This window comes from Apus apus, chromosome 11 (assembly GCF_020740795.1).
Source record: "Apus apus isolate bApuApu2 chromosome 11, bApuApu2.pri.cur, whole genome shotgun sequence".
Lineage (NCBI taxonomy): Eukaryota > Metazoa > Chordata > Aves > Apodiformes > Apodidae > Apus > Apus apus.
This window is the reverse complement of record NC_067292.1, coordinates 4,583,971-4,603,987: the sequence shown is the minus strand read 5'-3', so window position 1 is coordinate 4,603,987 and position 20,017 is coordinate 4,583,971. Positions and strand designations below refer to the sequence as shown.

Sequence of the window (20,017 nt, the reverse complement as noted above, 5' to 3'; positions counted from 1 at the left end):
CATACAACTGGGAAATGAAGTAATAAGAAGAAATATTTCTTTTTGAAAGGCAGGATACAGAGACCTGCTCTGATTTTAGACAAGACCACATTGACATTTTTCAAGGGGCCCAAAGCACTGACTGACCAAAGGGCACGAGGCTGTTGTCCTAACATGACTTCAGACAGCTTCTCTGCACCCTAACCAGAAGAATTGAGTCAGCTACTATTTGGGGACACCTGTGGCCAGCACAGAACAGGATCACTTCTTACATCAGAGTGCATCAAGCATAATTTTTTATATTAAATTAGTTAAACAACAATCATTAACCACTAAAAAGTCCCAACCCACCAGTTTTTATTCAGCTTTCAGATGTTTCTGAAGCTGTTATCATGCTTTTGTGACAAGACCCAGATAATTATAAGGTTGGATTTTTTTTTGCTGAAAAAGAGACAAGAATAGCAAACTGCTTTTGGAAGACAGAAACTAAGACTCGAAATCTGCTCAAATGTCAAACTGTAAGCATTGCCCAATACTTGGCTTTCTCTGTATAAAACAAGTTTTACTACAAACCCATCTATTTTTAAATAGACTTTATAAAAAAATAACATTCAACAAAATGGATTTTATCTCTCTTTTCCCATCTTATTTTTAGCATGGTAAAAAAACAACAAACTCAAACAACATGTTTCTGCTGACTATTTTTTCATTTTGAAGACAGCAAAGGTTTTAATTTTCATAATAAACAGTGAAAGCTGAACTGCCTTACTGGATTGGGAAGAGCTTGTCTTGAACTCCAAATACTCATTTCAGATGTTATCCTAAGTAAATAACATTGCTCTCAATTGCATGGGACACTCCATCTAGTTATGCACAACATTTAAAACAGGCTGATGGGATTAGTGCCCCACATATTAAAAGCTACTGAGAGGAAAGGATGTATAACATCCATTATATACACATCCACTTCCAAAAATGTTTGTCATGTGGATGGTAGACACTTAAATGAGAAAAGACTCAGATTTACAAATCTGTCCTTTACATTAGAAGAACTTTACACAGCAAAAATTCCCAACAATCTCCAGTTTGTTACACTATATTTGGTAGATAATATTTCTATTAGCTCCAGTTATGCAGCTGACATTAATCCTGAGGTTTTAAGAACTTCTTAGCTTTCTTGCTAGGTCTTGTGTTCCCATCCTCATCTTCATTCTGGAGTACACGCTGGTCTCTTTTTCTCAAGAATTTCTTCCCTATTGTTCCCACTAATGTTTCATATCTGTGAATACAATAAAAACCATACAGCTTTTACTAAAATCAGAGAAAACTTCAATGGAGCAAATAATAAATCTAACCAACAATTTAAGCAGTGTAAAAAGCCTATCATAGGAACTTGACAGGCACAAGTACTACATGATCATTTATTACATTACCATTCATTTTGTTAGTGTGGGGTTGTTAGCCATCTGGGAAAAGGAGAGAATTAGCATGGAATGCCTACATGTCAAAGGGCAGAAAACCCCTACAGAGTATTTTTCCGCCAAAAGTCATGGAGATACCAAAGAATACACACTAGAATTCCTGGAAAATGAGTTCTGTAAAGTAACAAATTCTGTTGGGTGCGTTTGGTTTTTTTGGTGTACTTGCTTTTTGGGTTTATTTTCCCATTTATAATGCAGTAATGTATCATATGCCTAGCTAATATTGATGATGTCATAAACTATAACTTACCTTCTGGCCATTTCTTCATCTGACACATCAGCTTCCATTTTATCATCCACTTCAACTTCTTCTTCCTTGCATTTAGAGTTCATTTGGATCATTAGCTTCTGAAAATGAAGTAAGAAAGCAGCTTAAACATGTAAGCCTGACACAATAGCAGCTACAGAAATTCAGAGGTAGGAGAAATGTATAAAAGGTAAGAATCAAGTTTCATGATTAGTTGCTGTTCCCTGGTCAGGCTAGAGCATACTGTTATGAAAGCTCATCAGGAAAAGGCAACGTGCCTGCCTGTTGCTAAGCTGAGCTTAGAGTCTCCCTTTGGGAAAAGAGGCAACACAGAGACAAGTGTTTTCAGTGAATTGTACTTATTCAAACACCCTCAAGGGCATGCCAGACATCTTCAGGAGACCAGAGAGAATGTGATCATCATTTATTTTTCATTGTGATGTTAGCACATAGTCCTTGAACTGGTTTTGTTAAAAAGGAAAAATATCTGCAAGGACTTACAATAAACTACTTGTAAAAACCATAAAGCAATAATACGCTAAGTCACAGTGAGAGTAAGTTCAATAACTGAAAGAATCCTCTAGTAATCACCTTGCATAACCTTTTGCATTCCTCTCAGTCTTCGTACTTTCATCCTCCTGCTTCAGTTCAGTGCTAACATCTTTATTACTATTTCAGCATAATTCTATCGCATGAATCATGCCAGAAAGAAATTCAAATACTCTCACCCGTAATTTTTAATTTGGAATTTCAAGTCCTTATACAAGGAATTGGTGAATAAATAGGGTTGAACATTTGCAGGACTGGACTCTAAATTAAATGGCAGGAGGCAAAGTGAGCTATTGTTTTGGGGAGCAGCAGGTGGGACACTTTCCTCGCTTCAGGGAGGGCAAATCTGCAGGAGTCATGCAATTACTGACCATCAACACAAGGAGATAAAAAGCTTCTATTTACCAGATGCTGCACTGATCAACATTTTGTTCAACTCACAGATTTCCTGTACATGGGAGGATTTATGGAAGGTGCTGCAAAAGCCAAACAGCATGTAGTGTGAACACTCAAACCCCCATCCCCAAGGGCTTCATCCTAACCCGCAACGACCTCAGAACAGAACATGGAAACAGTACCTCAATTTCTGGATTGAATCCCTTGAAGGACATTCTGCCATAAAGTAGATCCTCACATGGCATAAAGCTCCTCTCTTCTATTATAAAGCTCCTGCATGAAACCCCAAACCCAGCACTTGTCAAATGGTGTGCTTTAGAATAACCAAATCAAACAAATGCAAAAAGCATTTGCTGTCCTCCCCACGCACAAACAAACAGAACCACAGTGTATTCTGAACCATCAACTACTTTCTGAAGCTTAATTGCTCTGATAAATCTTTCAATACAAGGGATGCAAAGGAATACTTTTTACCAGTAAAGCTATGCCAGTTCCACAAGCAAAATTAGCTCTCCAGACAAAGAGCACTCTTTGCTGGTAAGATTCCACCTACATTAATGCTTTGCCAGAATAAAAATACCACATAAATATCACTCTCCAGGTGGCATTACTATACCAGCAAAAGCTTCTAATTAATTTTTCATTGTGATGTTAGACCTGGCATTAGTTGAGTCTGTCAGGATATAAAACACTGCGTAAATCCTCTGTTCAGCAAAGATTTCCCCTTTCTTCTTCCTTTTTTCCTCTTTTAATGAGCATGGAGTGAGAAAAGAAACACGACCCCGAGGTGTTCAGAACACACGTGCCAGATCAAAGTACTTCCGTGAATTGTTCCATCCTTCTTTTCCTCACACACGTATGCAACTCTTCCCTCATCCTCTTCATCTCCCATGTAAAACAAGCTCCCATGATCACAGGAAGTTAGGCTGAAGAGATCAAGCTCGTTCTCCCACCTCAAGCTAGGATCGGCTAAACGTGTACCACGAACAGCAGAGGTCCATCTGACCTGTCCTCAGAAGACTTCCCAATGATGAAGAACCCAGCATCTCCTTAGACAATCTATTCCAGTGATTCAATAGCCTCACTGTTAGAAAAATTCTCCAAATGTCCAGCTTGAGCCTTCCTTTCTGCAACTGAAGCTCAAATACCTTTTTCTCATATCCACCAACAGTAATGGAAAGTAGTTTATCAATGACCTTATTCAACTACAGTGAATTCCCTGGATCCCTGCTTTTTAAAAATTATGTATGTTCTCCTTCAATAGAATTTTTGTCTGCTTTGGAAAGGATAAAAATCCAAGAATTTTAAAAGTAGTTCTCTTGCTCTTTAAAGGACCTTTCTAAATAGCAGCAATGGACATTATCTTCCTTATTAGCTAAGATTTCCTTTAATTTTGCCATTATCTCTCCTATTTCAAAAAACAGGATTTGAAGTGAGCTGGATTCAAGAAGACAGAACTGTCCTGAATGGACCTAACTGTGTGACAGGACCTGAATTGACTAACACAAGGTTTCAAACTTCTTTTTTTCAAATGAAGGGAAAAAGCAGCAGTGAATGAACTGGTCCCTGCCTGAAAGAAACTAATTACATGCATCTAGAAGAAACTGTGAAAGAAAACAACAGAGACAAGAACTGAAAGTAGGTCAAGCTGCACTAGGCAACCTTGAGAACGTCCCTGAAAATAAATAATAAAGAAGCTGCAATGCCAGTCTGTCACTATTTTTGCTTCTGTTAATTGCAGAGAGCCAACTGCATCCTGGGCTGCATCAAAAGAAGTGTGGCCAGCAGGGCCAGGGAGGTGATTCTGCCCCTCTACTCTGCTCTGGTCAGACCACACCTGGAATACTGTGTACAGTTCTGGTGCCCTCAGCACAAGAAAGATATAGACCTGCTGGAGAGGGTCCAGAGAAGGGCCACCAAGATGATCAAAGGTCTGGAGCACCTCTGCTATCAAAACAGGCTGAGAGAGTTGGGGCTGTTCAGCTTAGAGAAGAGAAGGCTCCAGGGAGACCTTAGAGCACCTTCCAGTACTTGAAAGGGGCTACAGGAAAGCTGGGGAGGGGCTTTTCATCAGAGAAGACAGTGACAGGGGTAACGGTGTTAAACTGAGAGAGGGGAGATTCAGGTTAGATATTAGGAAGAAATTCTTCACTCTCAGGGTGGTGAGGAACTGGAATGGGTTGCTCAGGGAGGTTGTTGATGCCCCATCCCTGGAGGTTTTTAAGTCTGGGTTGGAACTTGATGATCTTTAAGGTCCCTTCCAACCTTAATGATTCTATTATTCTAGTTGGTTATTAATAACATTTCTTTTATAGGAAAAAAAAACATGTATGTTCTATCCCCACCCCTCAACAATCCAATGATAAGTACAAAAGGTTACAAGCTTACTCTTTCTCCTTTAGATCTGGTAAATCAAGATACCAGTGTTCTTCACTTATTATCTTCTTTTCTTCCTCTTCTAGTTGTTTTTTAGTTTGTGAATCCAAACCCCTTTGCATGAACTAAAAAGAAAGACACAAACACACAGCTTCAGTTTTTTTACATCATGAGTATGTTCTGACCACACAATAATTACATGAAGATAATTATCCACTACACAGCATTTAGCAGTTGATTAAAAAGTAAATGCTCCGAGTTTGGTCTAGGTTTGGATTAACAGCAATGGAAAAATAAACAACTGCTGATCACAGCTATCTACTGGGAAGTCATCCATCAGCTGTCTGCACTTACAAAGAAACAGACCTTCCCAGGTTAGTTTTGATGCATTTCAGTTGTTACAACTGCAAAAATTTGCTAAAATTTTGCAAAGGCTTGGAGACAAGGTCACAGTATTAAGGATATTACTGAATATCAGAAATTGAAGCCACTCACACAAACAGCACTGGAGCTCAGAGCAAGAGGTAGGCCATACCACCTTGGCCATTGTTTGAAACATCCATACTTTCAACCACCCTCCCTTTTCCCAGATTTAATTTAATGAACTGCTTGCGTTTGTAGCCCTGTAGCTGGAACCTGCCTTTGGAAGTGGAAAAAAGTAACTGAGGCTGTGAAAAGAAGTCCTTGGTACCCAGCTGTGCTAGATGTTATCAGCTCTTCTCATCATCAACCCATGGAAGTGCCAGTCAAGCAGTATGCATAAGGACCTGTTAAGTCACTGCAGTAACAGATTGCCAAGATAGTTGAGACCAATAATTTAGTTTGGGGTAAGGCTGCTAATTTTGCCTAATAGAAGGGCATTCCTGTAAATTGCCTTTATGAGAACAGGCATATTGGAACAGTACCCTCTCACAGCAGGGAGTAAAAGAGGACACGTGATGGCCCATGAACAATTGCTGAGAGTGCAAAACTACAGACCTGATCCAAGTGAAACATCCCTCTCCACCTGTCTCAAGCCAGGTGCCTGAACTGAGTGGCAATTTAGGTATTAACAGTGTTAACCAACCATGCTGGAAGCAAACTGAACTCTTTACAAGTTTACAGTCATCACCCTTAAATTCTATCATCTCTAGGAGCTGGGACCTCCCTAACGGGGTATGGAAAGTAGAAGGTGTTAGAACAAATGCATCTGTCAGAGGTGCTGTCCTGGCTTCATCCTGGCTCAAACCAGGACAGATGTACATTTATACCAGTGTCATTCCCAGCTAGAGGCAAGTCTACCAGTACAGTTTATACACACTCCTGGACAAAAATTGCTTTGAGGCCATAAAAGCATACCTGGGTGTGTAATGCAGCAGAGGAATTTAATCTCAACTAATCTGAACCCTCTCATTCAATGCTGCATAATTTTTGTATTTAGACAAGCCTTCAGGCTGACAGGTAACGTGTCAGTTAGGCACATCTGTCTCTTGAACACCAGCAGATACCTGGACATTGTTTAAGTCCCACCTAAAATGGGCCTGGCTGGGGATAAAGCCCAAGAAGGCATCACAAAACACTTCACAAAGAAAACTGCATTACTAAGCTTACTGAAAATATGTAGGTAATACAGATGTGTAATATACCTATTATATACACACTCCCCACCTCTTCAGTCTTTACAAAATGCCCAGACAAACCAAATTCTGAAGTAAAAGCCAGTATAGTGCTAGTGTCTCCTTTTCTATTTATGTTTCTATTTGCATCCATTTGTACAAGATTTTTAATGAAAGAAAAATTGACTTTTCTGAGTCGATCCAAAATATGTCAAAGCTTTCCAATTAAAAATACAGTATCTTCTTCAGGAAAATAAGGGAATCCATCATGTGGAAAAACCATATTGCTCATGGAAATTGGTTAGCCAGTCAGAAATCTCAACAGGAGGAGTTCTGCTGCAAGCGCCCAATTAAATAATCATTTCACATTACACTTTAAAGATTATGTTCCTAAAAATTACTGCAGGAATAACTGGGTAAAAAAAATACCTGATTGCATTTATCTAAAATGTAAACACACATGAATGAATGAAGAATATACCCATCATGATAGACACAGAGTATACAAGTCAGTAACTGAGTGGTTATTTGCATTAATTTCCCCAAGCAATGGGACCTGGATTAAATATGCAAGATAGAAAAGCACGAGCCATCCTTTGACATCAGTTGTGCTCCAGTACTTAGCACCAAGGGCCTTCACAATGCTTCCACTGACCATATGTCAACCTTTGGGTGACACTTCACCTGCCTGTTGAGTCATGATAACACATCTTATCAGTATCTGAAGAAGCAGCTACTAGAGTATTAATTAAAACATTTGTAAACAAGAAGATCTGCAGAAGGGATGTGGTAAATACAAGATCTGTGTATGACCTTTTCAAAACCTACTCATCTCATCAAAGCTGGTTACTACTGCCTGGACTGGAAACCTGCAAATACCACAGCAGCACATTCACAGGCTGCTTCTCCACAGCCTTCCAAGGAAGGAAATCTAAAAACTGGCTTTTGAAATCTCTAGGGGGTTAATAAACTGGCAAAAAAACCCCAAACAATAAACGTGAGCAGAAAATTAATTTTAAAAGAGAATATTACATAAAAATAAGAGAAAATAATTATGTTGCAATTCAGGTTATGGGAGTCTTACTGTCGGATACTGCTGGCTAAGTAAGCTCAACACCTACTCCCTTTTGAGGGCGAGGCAAGATGTGTTCTCTTCCCTCTGTGCATGAGTTTTAGTCTTTCATTAAGCAGCATCTGTTAATTGGGGTAGATATTCCACTGTATGGTATGAGAGTACACTTTACACAGTACGTTGAACTGAAGTCAGCTGAACTCCTTCAGCCAGTGCCTGAAATACAGTCCCATAAAAACATGTGAGGGAAAAAATGACTAAATAAAAACATTACAAGCAAGAAGCCACAAAAGCCCCATCATATTCAGTTACAACAATGTAATGGTTATTAACATTTTTTTTTTTTAAATTAATGGCTACTCAACTTCTACTGGTTGTTTTCCTGTAGCAAAGACCCATCAATCACAGGACAATGTACTCGAGTGAATTAGGTGTTGTAGTACACAACGTGGAGCAGAATCCATTAGCCCGTAAGCAGAGACTAATTTCACATTGGAATTGACACGAGATTCACAATTCCAAGGGTAATGGACACATCAGGATGTTACTAACAGCCTTTGCATTTATGAATTGGGAAAGGCGGTTAATGTTGCCACTCAGGTTGGTCATTTTATTAGTCATGGGTGTAAACAGGGAAAAAAATATGGACTCAATTAAAAAAAAAAATACTTTTTATCCCTCAAGATGAAAACCCCTCCCCATTGGTGAGGCCGCATCTGGAGTATTGTGTCCAGTTCTGGGCCCCTCAGTTCAAGAAGGACAGGGAACTGCTTGAAAGAGTCCAGCGCAGAGCCACAAGGATGATTAAGGGAGTAGAACATCTCCCTTATGAGGAAAGGCTGAGGGAGCTGGGTCTCTTTAGTTTGGAGAAAAGGAGACTGAGGGGTGACCTCATCAGTGTTTACAAATATGTAAAGGGTGAGTGTCAGGAGGACGGAGTTAAGCTTTTTTCAGTGAACACCAGTGATAGGACAAGGGGTAATGGATGCAAATTGGAGCATAGGAGGTTCAAGGTGAATATCAGAAAAAAATTTTTTACTGTGAGTGACAGAGCACTGGAACAGGCTGCCCAGAGAGGCTGTGGAGTCTCCTTCTCTAGAGACATTCCAAACCTGCCTGGACACGCTCCTGTGTGATGTGCTCTGGGTGATCCTGCCTGGCAGGGGGGTTGGACTGGGTGATCTTTCGAGGTCCCTTCCAACCCCTAGGATTCTATGAATCTAAGTAAGGCAAGCAAATAAATATTTTCATTTCAACGTGTGTGTGTGGAAGTCCTACAATTTTAATTCACAATAAGCAACCTAACTGCAAAGAAACGAAGCGGAGCGAAAAGGCTCCAATGGTGCCCAAACGCTGGCTCTTGGCAGGGCAAGACTTTTGCTGCAACAAAGCCGCAGCTGCCCTGGATCAAACCCCCCCGCACCCGCAGTCCCTAACCCGCCCAGACCTCTCGCCAGCGCTCGGGCAGCCCGGTGTTCGAAGTCGGAAAGGAGAAGCCCGCAGAGCTGCAGGCCCGAGTGAAAGGGCAAAGCGGCAAAACCTGCCTGAGGGAGGCAGGAGACACTCGCGCCCGGGTGCCAGACCAAGGCAGACCCAGGCTGGCTCACCACGGGGCCCGACACACGCGGCCCCCCAGACAGACAGACGGACGGACAGACAGACAGACGCGGCCCCGGCCTTCCCCGCGCCCCGCAGCGGGGCCCGCCCGCCCCTCCTCACCCCGCCGCGGGATCGGGCCTCGGGCCGCCCCCTCCCCTCCTTCCCCGCGCCGCCCCCCGCCTCACCTTCATGCGCAGCAGGTTCTTGGACAGCTTGGTTTTCACCTCGCCGGCCATGGCGGCGGGGCTGCCCGCAGGCCGCACCGGATCCCCGCGCTCGCGTAGCGCAGCGGCCGCGCAGGCCGGGGGAGGAGCGGGAGGCGGCGGTTCGGCTCCACCCTCCGCCTCCGGGGCGCGGCTGCGGGGACGGGCCCCTGCCCACGGCCCGGGGGCTGGGAGGCTGGGAGCCCTTGGTGCAAAGACAGCGTTAAAAGAAGCGACGTTCCCGCGCAAAGCCGGCGGTGTGTGGTGAGGGAGGTCGGGTGTGTGGGAAGGAGGTACATTTGACGCGGTGTGAAATGGCAGGTTAGGGGGGGAACCTGAGATTTCTTATCAACAGTTGTGTATTTCTGTAGTGCTGCAGGCTTGCTGTTTCATCCATAACTTTCTGATAGTTCAAAGAGAGAAAGAAAGAGGGTATAAAATCTGTTTCATATTGGCATTTGGAGACTTGGTTAGCTTTCATTTTTTTAAAACCAGCACTGACTTCTACTTTCAAAAAAACCCCAACAAACAAACATACCCCCCCCACAGAATGGTCAGGTGTGATTAAAACTGGAAAGTACATAAATTCAAAGATATTACAAAAAGCTTCCAAGCTTTGTTTGTCCCGAGTCACCATCTCTGAATTCAATCTTGGCTTTGTTGTCTTTGGGCTGCCCGGCTGGGCCCTGGTAGCTGAGGAGGAAATTCTGAGAGGAAATTGCCAGCTGACTCCCAGTCACAAGCAGGTACCACAATTTCTGTATATATCCTCATAAATCAGATTTTTGATGCCTGTTTTGACATGCGGCACATAAACCAGGCGATAAAGCAATAAGAGTGAGGGTTCAGTGTTCAAGACTTTAACGAACTGGCGTGCTCCAAAAGACAAACTAGGGAGAAAAGTTTATGTATATGCAAGATGTAGGTCAAAGCTTGAAGAACTCTGTAAAGATTTATGCTCTAATGATGTCCACAAAAACGTATAATGAAGGGCAAAACCTGATTGCAAAGGGAAAGGAGGAGGAAGAATTATCCACATCCAGGCACCCTTATTACACAGTTAAGCTCAGTGGGTTAAAATGTCCATAAATGTGAATTAAAAACAGAACCACAACCTCTTCAAGACAAAGTCATAACGCTGCATGGAAGTGTTTGTTTTTTATATAGGCAAGGCACCTCGTTTCCAGGCTGCTCTGAAATTCAAGGTCCCTGTGAGAAAGTCTCTTTGTGAGTGTGGGAGCAATCCTGCTTTGTTCGGCCCCATCCTCTCTAGCTTCTTCTCTGTTCCCTTTCTCGTTAACAGCCATCAGCCCTTCCCAACAAAAGGAAGCTGGAAAGAAATTTGCAGTTTTATGAATACAAATGCTCATCAAAGAATGAATATGTTTGAATCTTAGCGAAAAAACCAATAGGGGAAAGCTGTTAATTCATATAATGTCACAATACAGCCATATCCTCACCATTTTTGGTGTTATTTTCTATTTGCCTTGCATACTAATAAGGTATTTGCTTTCTGTTGATCATTGCAAATCAGAGCCCTGCGTTTAATAGCATGGCCTTCAATGTCACTCAGGGCTTTTTCTGAGCAGTTTCAGTTAATTTACAGTCCAGGAACATACTTTGAAGGATTCCTTCTAAATGCTTTACTGTGCACTCATCAGCACTTCTCCAGCCACTGGAGCTATGGCAGTGCCTGGTTTTGCTGTTCCCGTTCCCCCATCCTGCCCGAGGAGCCACCTGGCCTGTCAGTTCTGCAGCCCCTTCAGCCTTGCAGCCCTTCCTGGGGGCAGCCCCTGCTCCTGCCAGCTGCCTGATGATCTGCAGGAGCGCTCCGTCACCAACTCTTGCACGCCTGGGAGCCCACTCTGGGAATTTCCAACACCATGCAGTATTTCACTGGGAAGGGGACAGTGCAAGTCAACTCATCCAGCCATGAGGACTATTCCCAGTGCTCCCTGGTGAGTGAGAGCTCGGGTTCCACAGCCCGAGCCCCATTGCACCCCGTGTCTTGGGGCCACACCACGGGCTTGCTCGGAGAAACTGCTGGGCTGCCCTGGGTGTCAGCACGTCAGGTAACAACCTGCCTTGACACAGCCAGGGAGAAGGGCTTTGCAGTAAAGGCAGCGTGGGCTGTGTGATGTTTATTTAGAAAAGTGGAGACTGTAAAAAGGCTGCCACAGAATTTGATCTATTTTGGCAGTAAAAAAGTCTGAAGGAAATTTTTTGGATTACATCTCCCATCACTTGAATTGGATGGGGAGGTTATAGATAACAATCAGCTGTCTTGTGGACCAGATTATACTGTCTGGTAAATCTGAAAACACTCCATTGATTACAGGAGAAATTTTTATGATTTACTGGTGGTGGTGGAGGTAGCTGAGAGAAGAATCCAGCCCTGTAAATACACCTGCTTGTGAAGCAGAGCCAGGGTGAAGAGAAAAGGTAGGAGAGATGATCTATTTAGAGAAGAATCTAGGGTCATTGTAAATGACAATTAGGCACTTCTCCCACAGCCCTATCAGCTGCACAGCAGCTCTGCTTTCAACTGGAAATCCATTTCTTTTCCAAAACAAAAGCACTCAAGGAAATAACTCAAGGGAAAAGAAGCTCCATCTTATCAAAGAGTGTACATTACACAAGCAGATAAAAGCTTTTCCTTCCTAGGAAATGTGGTCCCTTCTCCCTCCAATAATTACAGAAATCAAACCAAAATTGTCATTAATATTATTTAAGAAGTAATCTCTCTTGCAGCAACACAGTGACAGCTGTGAACTAATTTCACACCAACGGGATCTAAGTTGAGAGAACTCATGGGTTACTTTTCCCATAACCTTTTAATTATTAGTATCCTTTCAGCATTGTGACTTTTAGCACCAAATGAGAATCTCAAACCTTACACCAGCCTATCAGTTTACCTGATTTTTTATGATCTATCTTTGAATTCTGAAGCTGCTTTTTACATCTTCCCCCCCCCCCAAATCAACATTGTTTCAAGTGTGACAGGTGATTTGTGTCAAGCTCCTCTGCTAGGTCTTAAGCAAGGATATTATGTGTTTTCCTTTGTGAATGAGGAAAAGAAAATGAGAAGTAGAGCTGCCTGAGGTTTGTTTGCAAACCTGAAAGGAAGGTGTGAAGTGCTGTGTAGGACTGGGTGGGATCAGAGAGGCAGTTTTGTGCCCAGTGCTCTGTACAGACATAGCGTGACATTCTCCAAGTGGCAGAGAGGCACTTTTGAAGTGGCGGAACTTGCTTCCTCTCTCTCTCTTGCTCCCACCAAGCTCTGATCTGCTAATGCATGCAGCGTGCTGACAACTGCTAGGGTCCTGGGTGAGCAGGGATTTGTTACAATATTCATTACCCTTTGATGCATGAATGTACAACCTCCTGGCCTGCGTGTGTTGCTCAGCCTGTACCTAATCCACAGAGGATATGGGTTAGCTACAGCTCCCGGCTTCAGCGCCTGGCCCGGCAGCTGAGGCTGCACTGACTCATCTTCTTAGCTTTTGAAGTCACCTCTTCTGGCGTTGGCACCTGTTTAGGTTGCAGCTGACACATGCAGTGGGTTTTAAATCCCTGCCCCGTGTTGCTCAGTTAAGCCCAAGGTTTCCTGTGGATGGGGAACGATACGGGAAAAAAGATCCGTAAGCACAGTTCAGGTTGCTGATGCTCTCCTTTCAATAGCCTTACGTGGTTCACAGTTTATGCAGTGTGAAAAGGTGCACCTTAAAAACGCGCTTGTAGCAAAATAGAGTTACAAAATCTCCAGAACAACCAAGACGTGTCTTTGTCTGGAGAAAGTGCCTGGTGTCTTGGGATAAGACAATTCGTTCTGAGTGCTTCTGGCTGTCCCCGTGGCAGGGTGACCTTTGTGTGAATAAATACAGTAATTCCTTTTTGATTACAGAAAGAAACGGCTTCATAATGCTTGCTCCCTGTGTTCTGCAATCACCCGAAGTGGCGGGGGAACACACACCAGCCTGTCATTCTGCTGGCATGTGGATAAGCCTAGAAATTTGATCTTGTGTTGCAATGCTTTGATATATCCCAGTGCTAGGAGTCAGAGAGAATGACTAAGGAACAGTGTGGAGTGTCCTTCTCTTTGCTTTCCTTTAAAAATTGAGGGGCTTTTAACTTGTTGGATTTGATGGAATCACAATTAAAAGAGAAAAGGAAAATACCACCTTCCGTTTGTTAACTATAAAAATGCAATCCAGCCGTGCTGCTGGTGCTTTGCTATTTCCCAGGTCAATAAATGGCTCCCCTGACTTTAATAAACATTGATGCTGCAGGCTTGTTCTACAGTGATTGAACCTTTTTATAGTTTCAACCACTCACATTGCATGAAAGCTTGAAGATATTTTTTTTCTTTTTCAGGAGGGTTGCTTCTGATTGATTAAATTGTCATTTTCTGAGTTAGTTGCTGAATTATAACTTGGCATTTTTAACCATGTGATTTGTTTAAAGAGACAGCTTTTTGATACAGCAAACCAGCTGAGAATTTTTAAGCAGTAAAAGGAAATTTTACTCACTTTGTTCTCAGCCTTTCATCACTGCCTGGCAAAAATGCTCCCAAAAACAATGTAGAGGCTGTGATACCAGGAGAAGGTATTTAGATTCACCCTCACTTCTTTATTCCATCATGGACCTGATCTATGTGGTATTATATTGTTTTCATTTAGCAGCTGGACATCTCATTGTTGTTAACATGTTTATCTTTCCAAGGAGAAGGGAAGGGAGGGGGAATTAGAAATGTGAGAAGATGATAGTGAGAGGAAGTGGCAGAACTGTTCTTTGGACCAACTGCTTTACCCGTTAGTACACATAATGGATTTCTTTGCACCAAAATGATGGGCTGTGAACACACCCAATTCAAATAACTGCAAGGTTTTCACCTAAATCCAGACTGGACCTCGTTCAAAGGGGCAAAGACCTTGTAATTCTTTAGAAGCTGAGAAAGTAACATCTGTGTGATGCATTCATTTTTTTCATTTAACCAGCTGCCACTTTCATTCTGTGTGGATAGGTGCTTAGTTTCAAGGCCTATATATATTTATATTTTTTTTTTTTTTTCTTTCCTTTGCTCCCCCCATTTTAAATCTGTATTCAAGACTGTAAAGCTGAAGTGAATAAGACTCACATAAAAAAACCATGTGTGTTCAGAATGTGTTTGGGAAGAAAGGCCAACAAAACTGTCTTGTAGCACGTAACGGGGTGTCCTTTGCCTTTGATTTACAGTGCCTGCAGGGGAAATGGAATAATCGCATGGTCTGAATATGGGAGATCCTACATTTGTTCACTGCAGTGTTGCCCTGGTCAGGCTGTGAAACTGTGCTTAGCAGTGGAAGTCTCAGGGTATCAATATGAAATACTGAAGTCCAATTATACTTCTGCTTGTTCACTTTCCCCTCTCTGGCCATTTCAGCTTCTGCTCTGAAATAATAACTTATGACAGTGCAAAGCTGAATTTCAGCAGTGAATTATATCCCTGGCCTCTAAATTTAATTGCATGATTCTGCAACTAACCTGCTATCCATCTTGGTCCCTCAAATTCTTTTTGCCTCTTTCCCTACCTCTAACCCATTCATTCAAAATCCTAAAGAAGTGGGAAAAAAGGAGCCCAGGAGGAGGGTGAATTGTGAAATGAACACTTAAACTTCTTACCCACAAGCAAGTCCTGAAGGTCTTTCAATAAAAAGATAGGGGTGGAGTTCACCAGCACAGGGGGTCAAGGATGAAGTGCTGCAGGCTCTGGCTGTTTCCTTGCAGTGCTGCTAGTGCTGGTGACCTGGAAGAGGGGTAAGGAAGACCCTTTCCAAGTACCAGTTTGGGTACAATCCAACCAGCCAGGTGTTTTGCAGGATGTTCCTTTCCCCCCTGCAGAGCCAAACCAAAGGTGACTGCTGGGAATGGAGCCAGGGTGGATGACAGATGAGTGCTCTGATTCAACGTGGCAACTCTGGTGTTACTAACACCTTTGTTTTAATCAGCTGAAGATTTCACAGCAAAATGTTGATGCATGAGCAAACTTTTAATGGCAAAAGCCAAAAGTAAGGTAATCTTCTGCAATTACTAGCAAACACAATATGAGAAGAGTTTTAGGAGAGTTGTTCATGTTCATTTAAAAATCATCTTAAGGCGACTTTATAGGGTGGGAAATAAGCTGTAACATGAAAAAGAGTAAAATATTCATTAAAGCTGTAATGATTTATATCATAACATTATGAGGCAGCACACTTTACCTCAGTACAGTTCCTCAATGAATGTTTTTCTAATTTCCATAAGTAATTGACCTCTCATTAGCAACTCCTTAGAAAAATTGAGGTGATGTGACAAACGCAAACCCACTGCGACAGAAACTCTGCGTGTGAATAAATTATTGAAAACTCTAATGGATTTGAAATGAAGAACCACAAGAACATTGCTTTCTCTCACTGAAAAAGAAAAATGTTTCATTTACAACCATAAAGTGAAACACTTCTCCCTAAATGTATTTAGCTGCACATTCAACAGCCCTTAAATCCATACTTTGACTCATGGCTAGTTTTCAAATGCAGTGAACATTCACATCTTCTTCCTGCAAGTAACTGCATAGGAAAGGAATTAGCCAAACTGCAAGACCCTGCTATGAGTATAGAAACCATACTTGGAAAAAAGAACACAGACTTTGGAACATGGGCAAAACGGGGCTTAATTTTTGAAGGAGCATCAACTGACACTTCTCAGGGACTCCAGCCTAGATGTAGATATTTACCAAAAAGGACATATTTCTGAATTCTTCTCCATGAGCAGTTGTTTCAGGAGGGAGGTGTCTGCCTTGTCCTTTTTATAGCCACTGTTAACCAATACATGAATGTTAACAGGCTCAAATAATAGATTTTGCACATATTGAAGTGTTAACTTTAATAACCGCATATATCTGTCTTTTTAGGGATCAATACATCAATTTTGAGCTAGTTCTTCATCACTGCAGTATTGTGAAAAGTGAGGCTGATATTTAACATGAAATATGATGAGTCCTGGATGCTCCTGGACAAACCTAGAATAAAACAACCCACATTTCCTTTTTAATATGTCCCTTAAAGTCCTGATGCCTGTCTGAAACTTCTCTGGAAGTAACTGCATTTATGTGTTTCAAGTTAGCTTTTCATTACAAAGCTACATGAGGATGAGAAGGGGAAAAAAATCCCTGTCTGAAAGTCTTGTACAACAGAGATGAACTGATGATCCTCCCTCAGCTTTTGCAATCCCAGCTAGGAAACTGCAGAGTCTAAGAGGATAAAAGCAAGGGAGTAATATTGTAAAACAATGGGAAAAGCCTGCTGGTTTAGGGCTGCCCTGGGAAAGAGGCCAGAGCAAATCTCACTTTTCTTCCTTTGTTTGGGAAGTGAATCTGTTCTCTGGTTACTCTGCATCTAAGTTGAGGGTTTTTTTCTTTTCCTCCTGAATCCTCCTGCAATAATGGGCCATTGCACAGCGCTGTTTAGTACAGGTGACTGCCTTTTTGCTTTGCCAGCTTCGCTGGAGAAGACACATAGCATGGAAGTGATCATGAGGAATTTCCTGTTACGGAAGAAAAATGGATTTTTCAAAGCTCACTCAGAAAATCAGACTGCTTAGCTTTCCATGACATTTAAAAATAAAAGATGGAAGAGCAGAGAGCTGTTAGGGAAACAGTGGCATTTCCTGGCAGTGCATCTTGCTGTGGGACTGTACCCAGTGACTAGTTCTGTGACATTGCTTCTGTCTTTTTCTTTCTGCATGGTTGCAGAAACCATGGTTGTATGGTTAAGCCCTGGTGGTTTCAGTCCAAATTTAGAGTGAAATCTGCTCCCTCATGACTTTTAGCCCCAGAAAGCACATCTTCCTAGAGCCATGACTGAGCTGAGTGACGGGACTAGTTAGGAAACCAAACATGGTACAAAACCAGAAAGCTGAGGCTACGTTACCCAAGCATCTGTCTTACATCCAGCATCTCCTCTAGGATTTTTCAGGTCTGCTATGGAAACTAAGCTTGTTAAAGTCCTGCATAACCATTAGATTGGTGTAGATCATCCCAATGAAGCTTATTACCAAGATCTCTGCATAGAGCCATAGACTCTTCATTAGAGCCCTCCTTTCCCACACAGTTACACTCCTACTCTGCTCTACCAGGATCACTCATGAGCATAATTTCTTTAGGATTTAGGAATACATTTGGATTTCAGTCAGGAGTGGAAAACAGACATCCTTCCTCTTCCCACACATGTACTCAATATATTGCTTTACACATGGGATCTGAATCAGTAATACTAAAAGCCTGAGATTGAGGGAAGTACAAAATGTGTTTATAACCATGTTCCTTGATAAAGGGTTTTAAAAATAATGTATTCAGTCATTTTGTGAGAGTGAAATACCTGATATATTGCAAGGTGGACGCAACACACCCAGAAAGGGATAATTTTCCTTATATAGGTTGACTTTAAAGAAGTTATAGTGCTAAGCACAAAATTAATAATTTAACTGAAGCAATTAAAACAGATCTCCTGCTTCTCTCAAAAGGGAAGGGAAAAGCTCACCTGTGACAAATGTGTATTTTTGCAAGAGTTTGGGGTTACTGCCCATTAGTGGCCCCTAAAGTTACCCTAAGATTAGCAATGTCTTGCTTCTTCAGCCCAAAGCTGCTCATGGGAAAATCAGTGTTATGAATTAGAGTCCAAACACAATTTCCAGTCCTGCAATATCATATCAGTGTCCCACGGGGTAGCAAAACCGTAGACATTGAGGAGCCCACCAAAATAGCAAGGAAGGACATCGTTAATGACACCAACAAAGGGAGACAGCTAGTTTTGTTGTTGCAGCATGCTCCAAGTTGTTGTATGCAAAATGGTTTAATATCACCTTAATCCCAGTTTGCCATGTGAAAAATGACCCTGTCAATTTGCTACAGAAGTAGAATATTGAGAAGTGGAGCAGTTTGTCTAATAGGGAAGAGCTGACAAAGACAGACTGAATAATGCTTAATTGGATAAAGCTGACCTGATTGTGAATTCCAAACAAAATTAAAAATATTGCACTAAGATTTATAGAGTTAGTTTTCAGACTATTTTGTTTTTTCCCCCTCGTCTGTGTGTGCTGGGCTTTGCTTGTGTCATCAATATTTCAGTTTAGCAGCAGCATTATTTTCTTTATTGATAAAAGCCAAAGGCTAAATATTGCAAGGCATTTGGCAGTGCCAATATAAATGGGAACTCTCAGTTGTGTGCGGTCCAGTTATTGATGTTTTTATTAGCAATCCTTTCAAGGGCACATTCTGTCTTCCTTCTTACTGCCATAATGTGGAAATGAGGAAACTGGTAAAATGCCTGTTGCACTTAGCTAACTGTAAGACAGTTGAGTGAACACATCTCTGTCCTTCAGCTAACCACAGCAATAATGTAAATATGTTTGGGCACAGTGGCAGGGTGTCTCAGCAATGGGGCTTTTTGCCTCTTTGCCCATCGAGGCCTCTTCCCCTCTCCTAGCTATGAGGATGGAGCAGCCTCAATAAACAAAATTAACCTAGGAATTGCCATCCCTTATTTCTCCAGCTGCTTAGAACAGCCCTCCAGCTCTCCAAGTATGTGAACCACAACCCCATTGAGTACCTGCAATGTTTTGTCAGATCTATTCAGGGCAAGGCTCGTACATGAGGACACTATAGGGAAATTCTTTGAGAAAATTATTTGCTTAGAATTTTCAGTAGCCACTATAAAAAGTCTGAAGTTTTATCTGTGTTATTTTTCCTTCTGCTCTGCTTTAGAAACAAACATGACACTTGATTCTACAAAGTGATTTCTTTCTGAGTTATAGAACCACAGAAAAAGCATATAAACCCCACAAACCTTATTATTTTTGGATTCTTGAAACTCAAAATTGATTTAAACCAAGTTCAGCCAGCAATATTTCCTTCTTGTCTGAGAAACTATATCCTGGGTTTCAGACTAAAGTAAATTTTTATAGGCATGTTGTAATTATAAACCCTGGAGAAACGGATTTTGTAACAGGGACATTGGCACAAACTCTGCTGTGGTTACTTTGCTGAGCACTGATGCAGAGAGGCTGAAAATCCATTCTCCCAAGAAGGAGCTTATTAAAAGACTGCAGTAGTTTTAATGACATTTCTTGTGACATCAAAATTATTTCATTTGGAGTCACAGAGCATCTCTGCTTCTGCACTTTTGAGGGTCCAAAGAGAAAATACTGCTGCAGCCTCACAGCTGGGAGCAGTGACTGAGGGAAGCAAACCAGAGAGATAAATCTGCACTGGTACTTGCATACTCTTATGATGGGAGATGCAAATTAAACTGTCTAATTAGAGCAGCATATAATAGTCATCATGAGGAAGGCAGAAGAAACGTTTGGAAATACCATCCAGGTTTAGCAAATGACCTGGGTTCTGCTTTTCCTCCTAGACTGATGAATAATAGCTGAAATGTCAGTGATAGCTGAACTCAAGATGAGGAGGTTTTACTCACATCTGATGTGCTCGGTGACTTATGTGC

General features: G+C 41.9%; 1 protein-coding gene across 2 annotated transcripts; it reads right to left on the bottom strand.

Annotated features, from left to right (window-relative positions):
* Window positions 1–319: 319 nt before the first annotated feature.
* MPHOSPH6 (M-phase phosphoprotein 6) lies at window positions 320–9,618 on the bottom strand. 2 transcript variants are annotated; one of them, XM_051629610.1, is made up of 5 exons: window positions 9,480–9,618; window positions 5,041–5,153; window positions 2,835–2,925; window positions 1,711–1,808; window positions 320–1,258 (listed from the first exon to the last, which is right to left on the bottom strand). In XM_051629610.1, the coding sequence occupies exons 1-5, from the start codon at window positions 9,528–9,530 to the stop codon at window positions 1,123–1,125; spliced, it is 489 nt and encodes a 162-aa protein (XP_051485570.1). In that variant the 5' UTR covers window positions 9,531–9,618; the 3' UTR covers window positions 320–1,122. The 2 variants fall into 2 exon arrangements, with proteins under 2 accessions (XP_051485570.1, XP_051485571.1); XM_051629611.1 differs by lacking the exon at window positions 9,480–9,618 and adding an exon at window positions 7,745–7,842.
* Between the last annotated feature and the right edge of the window lie 10,399 nt (window positions 9,619–20,017).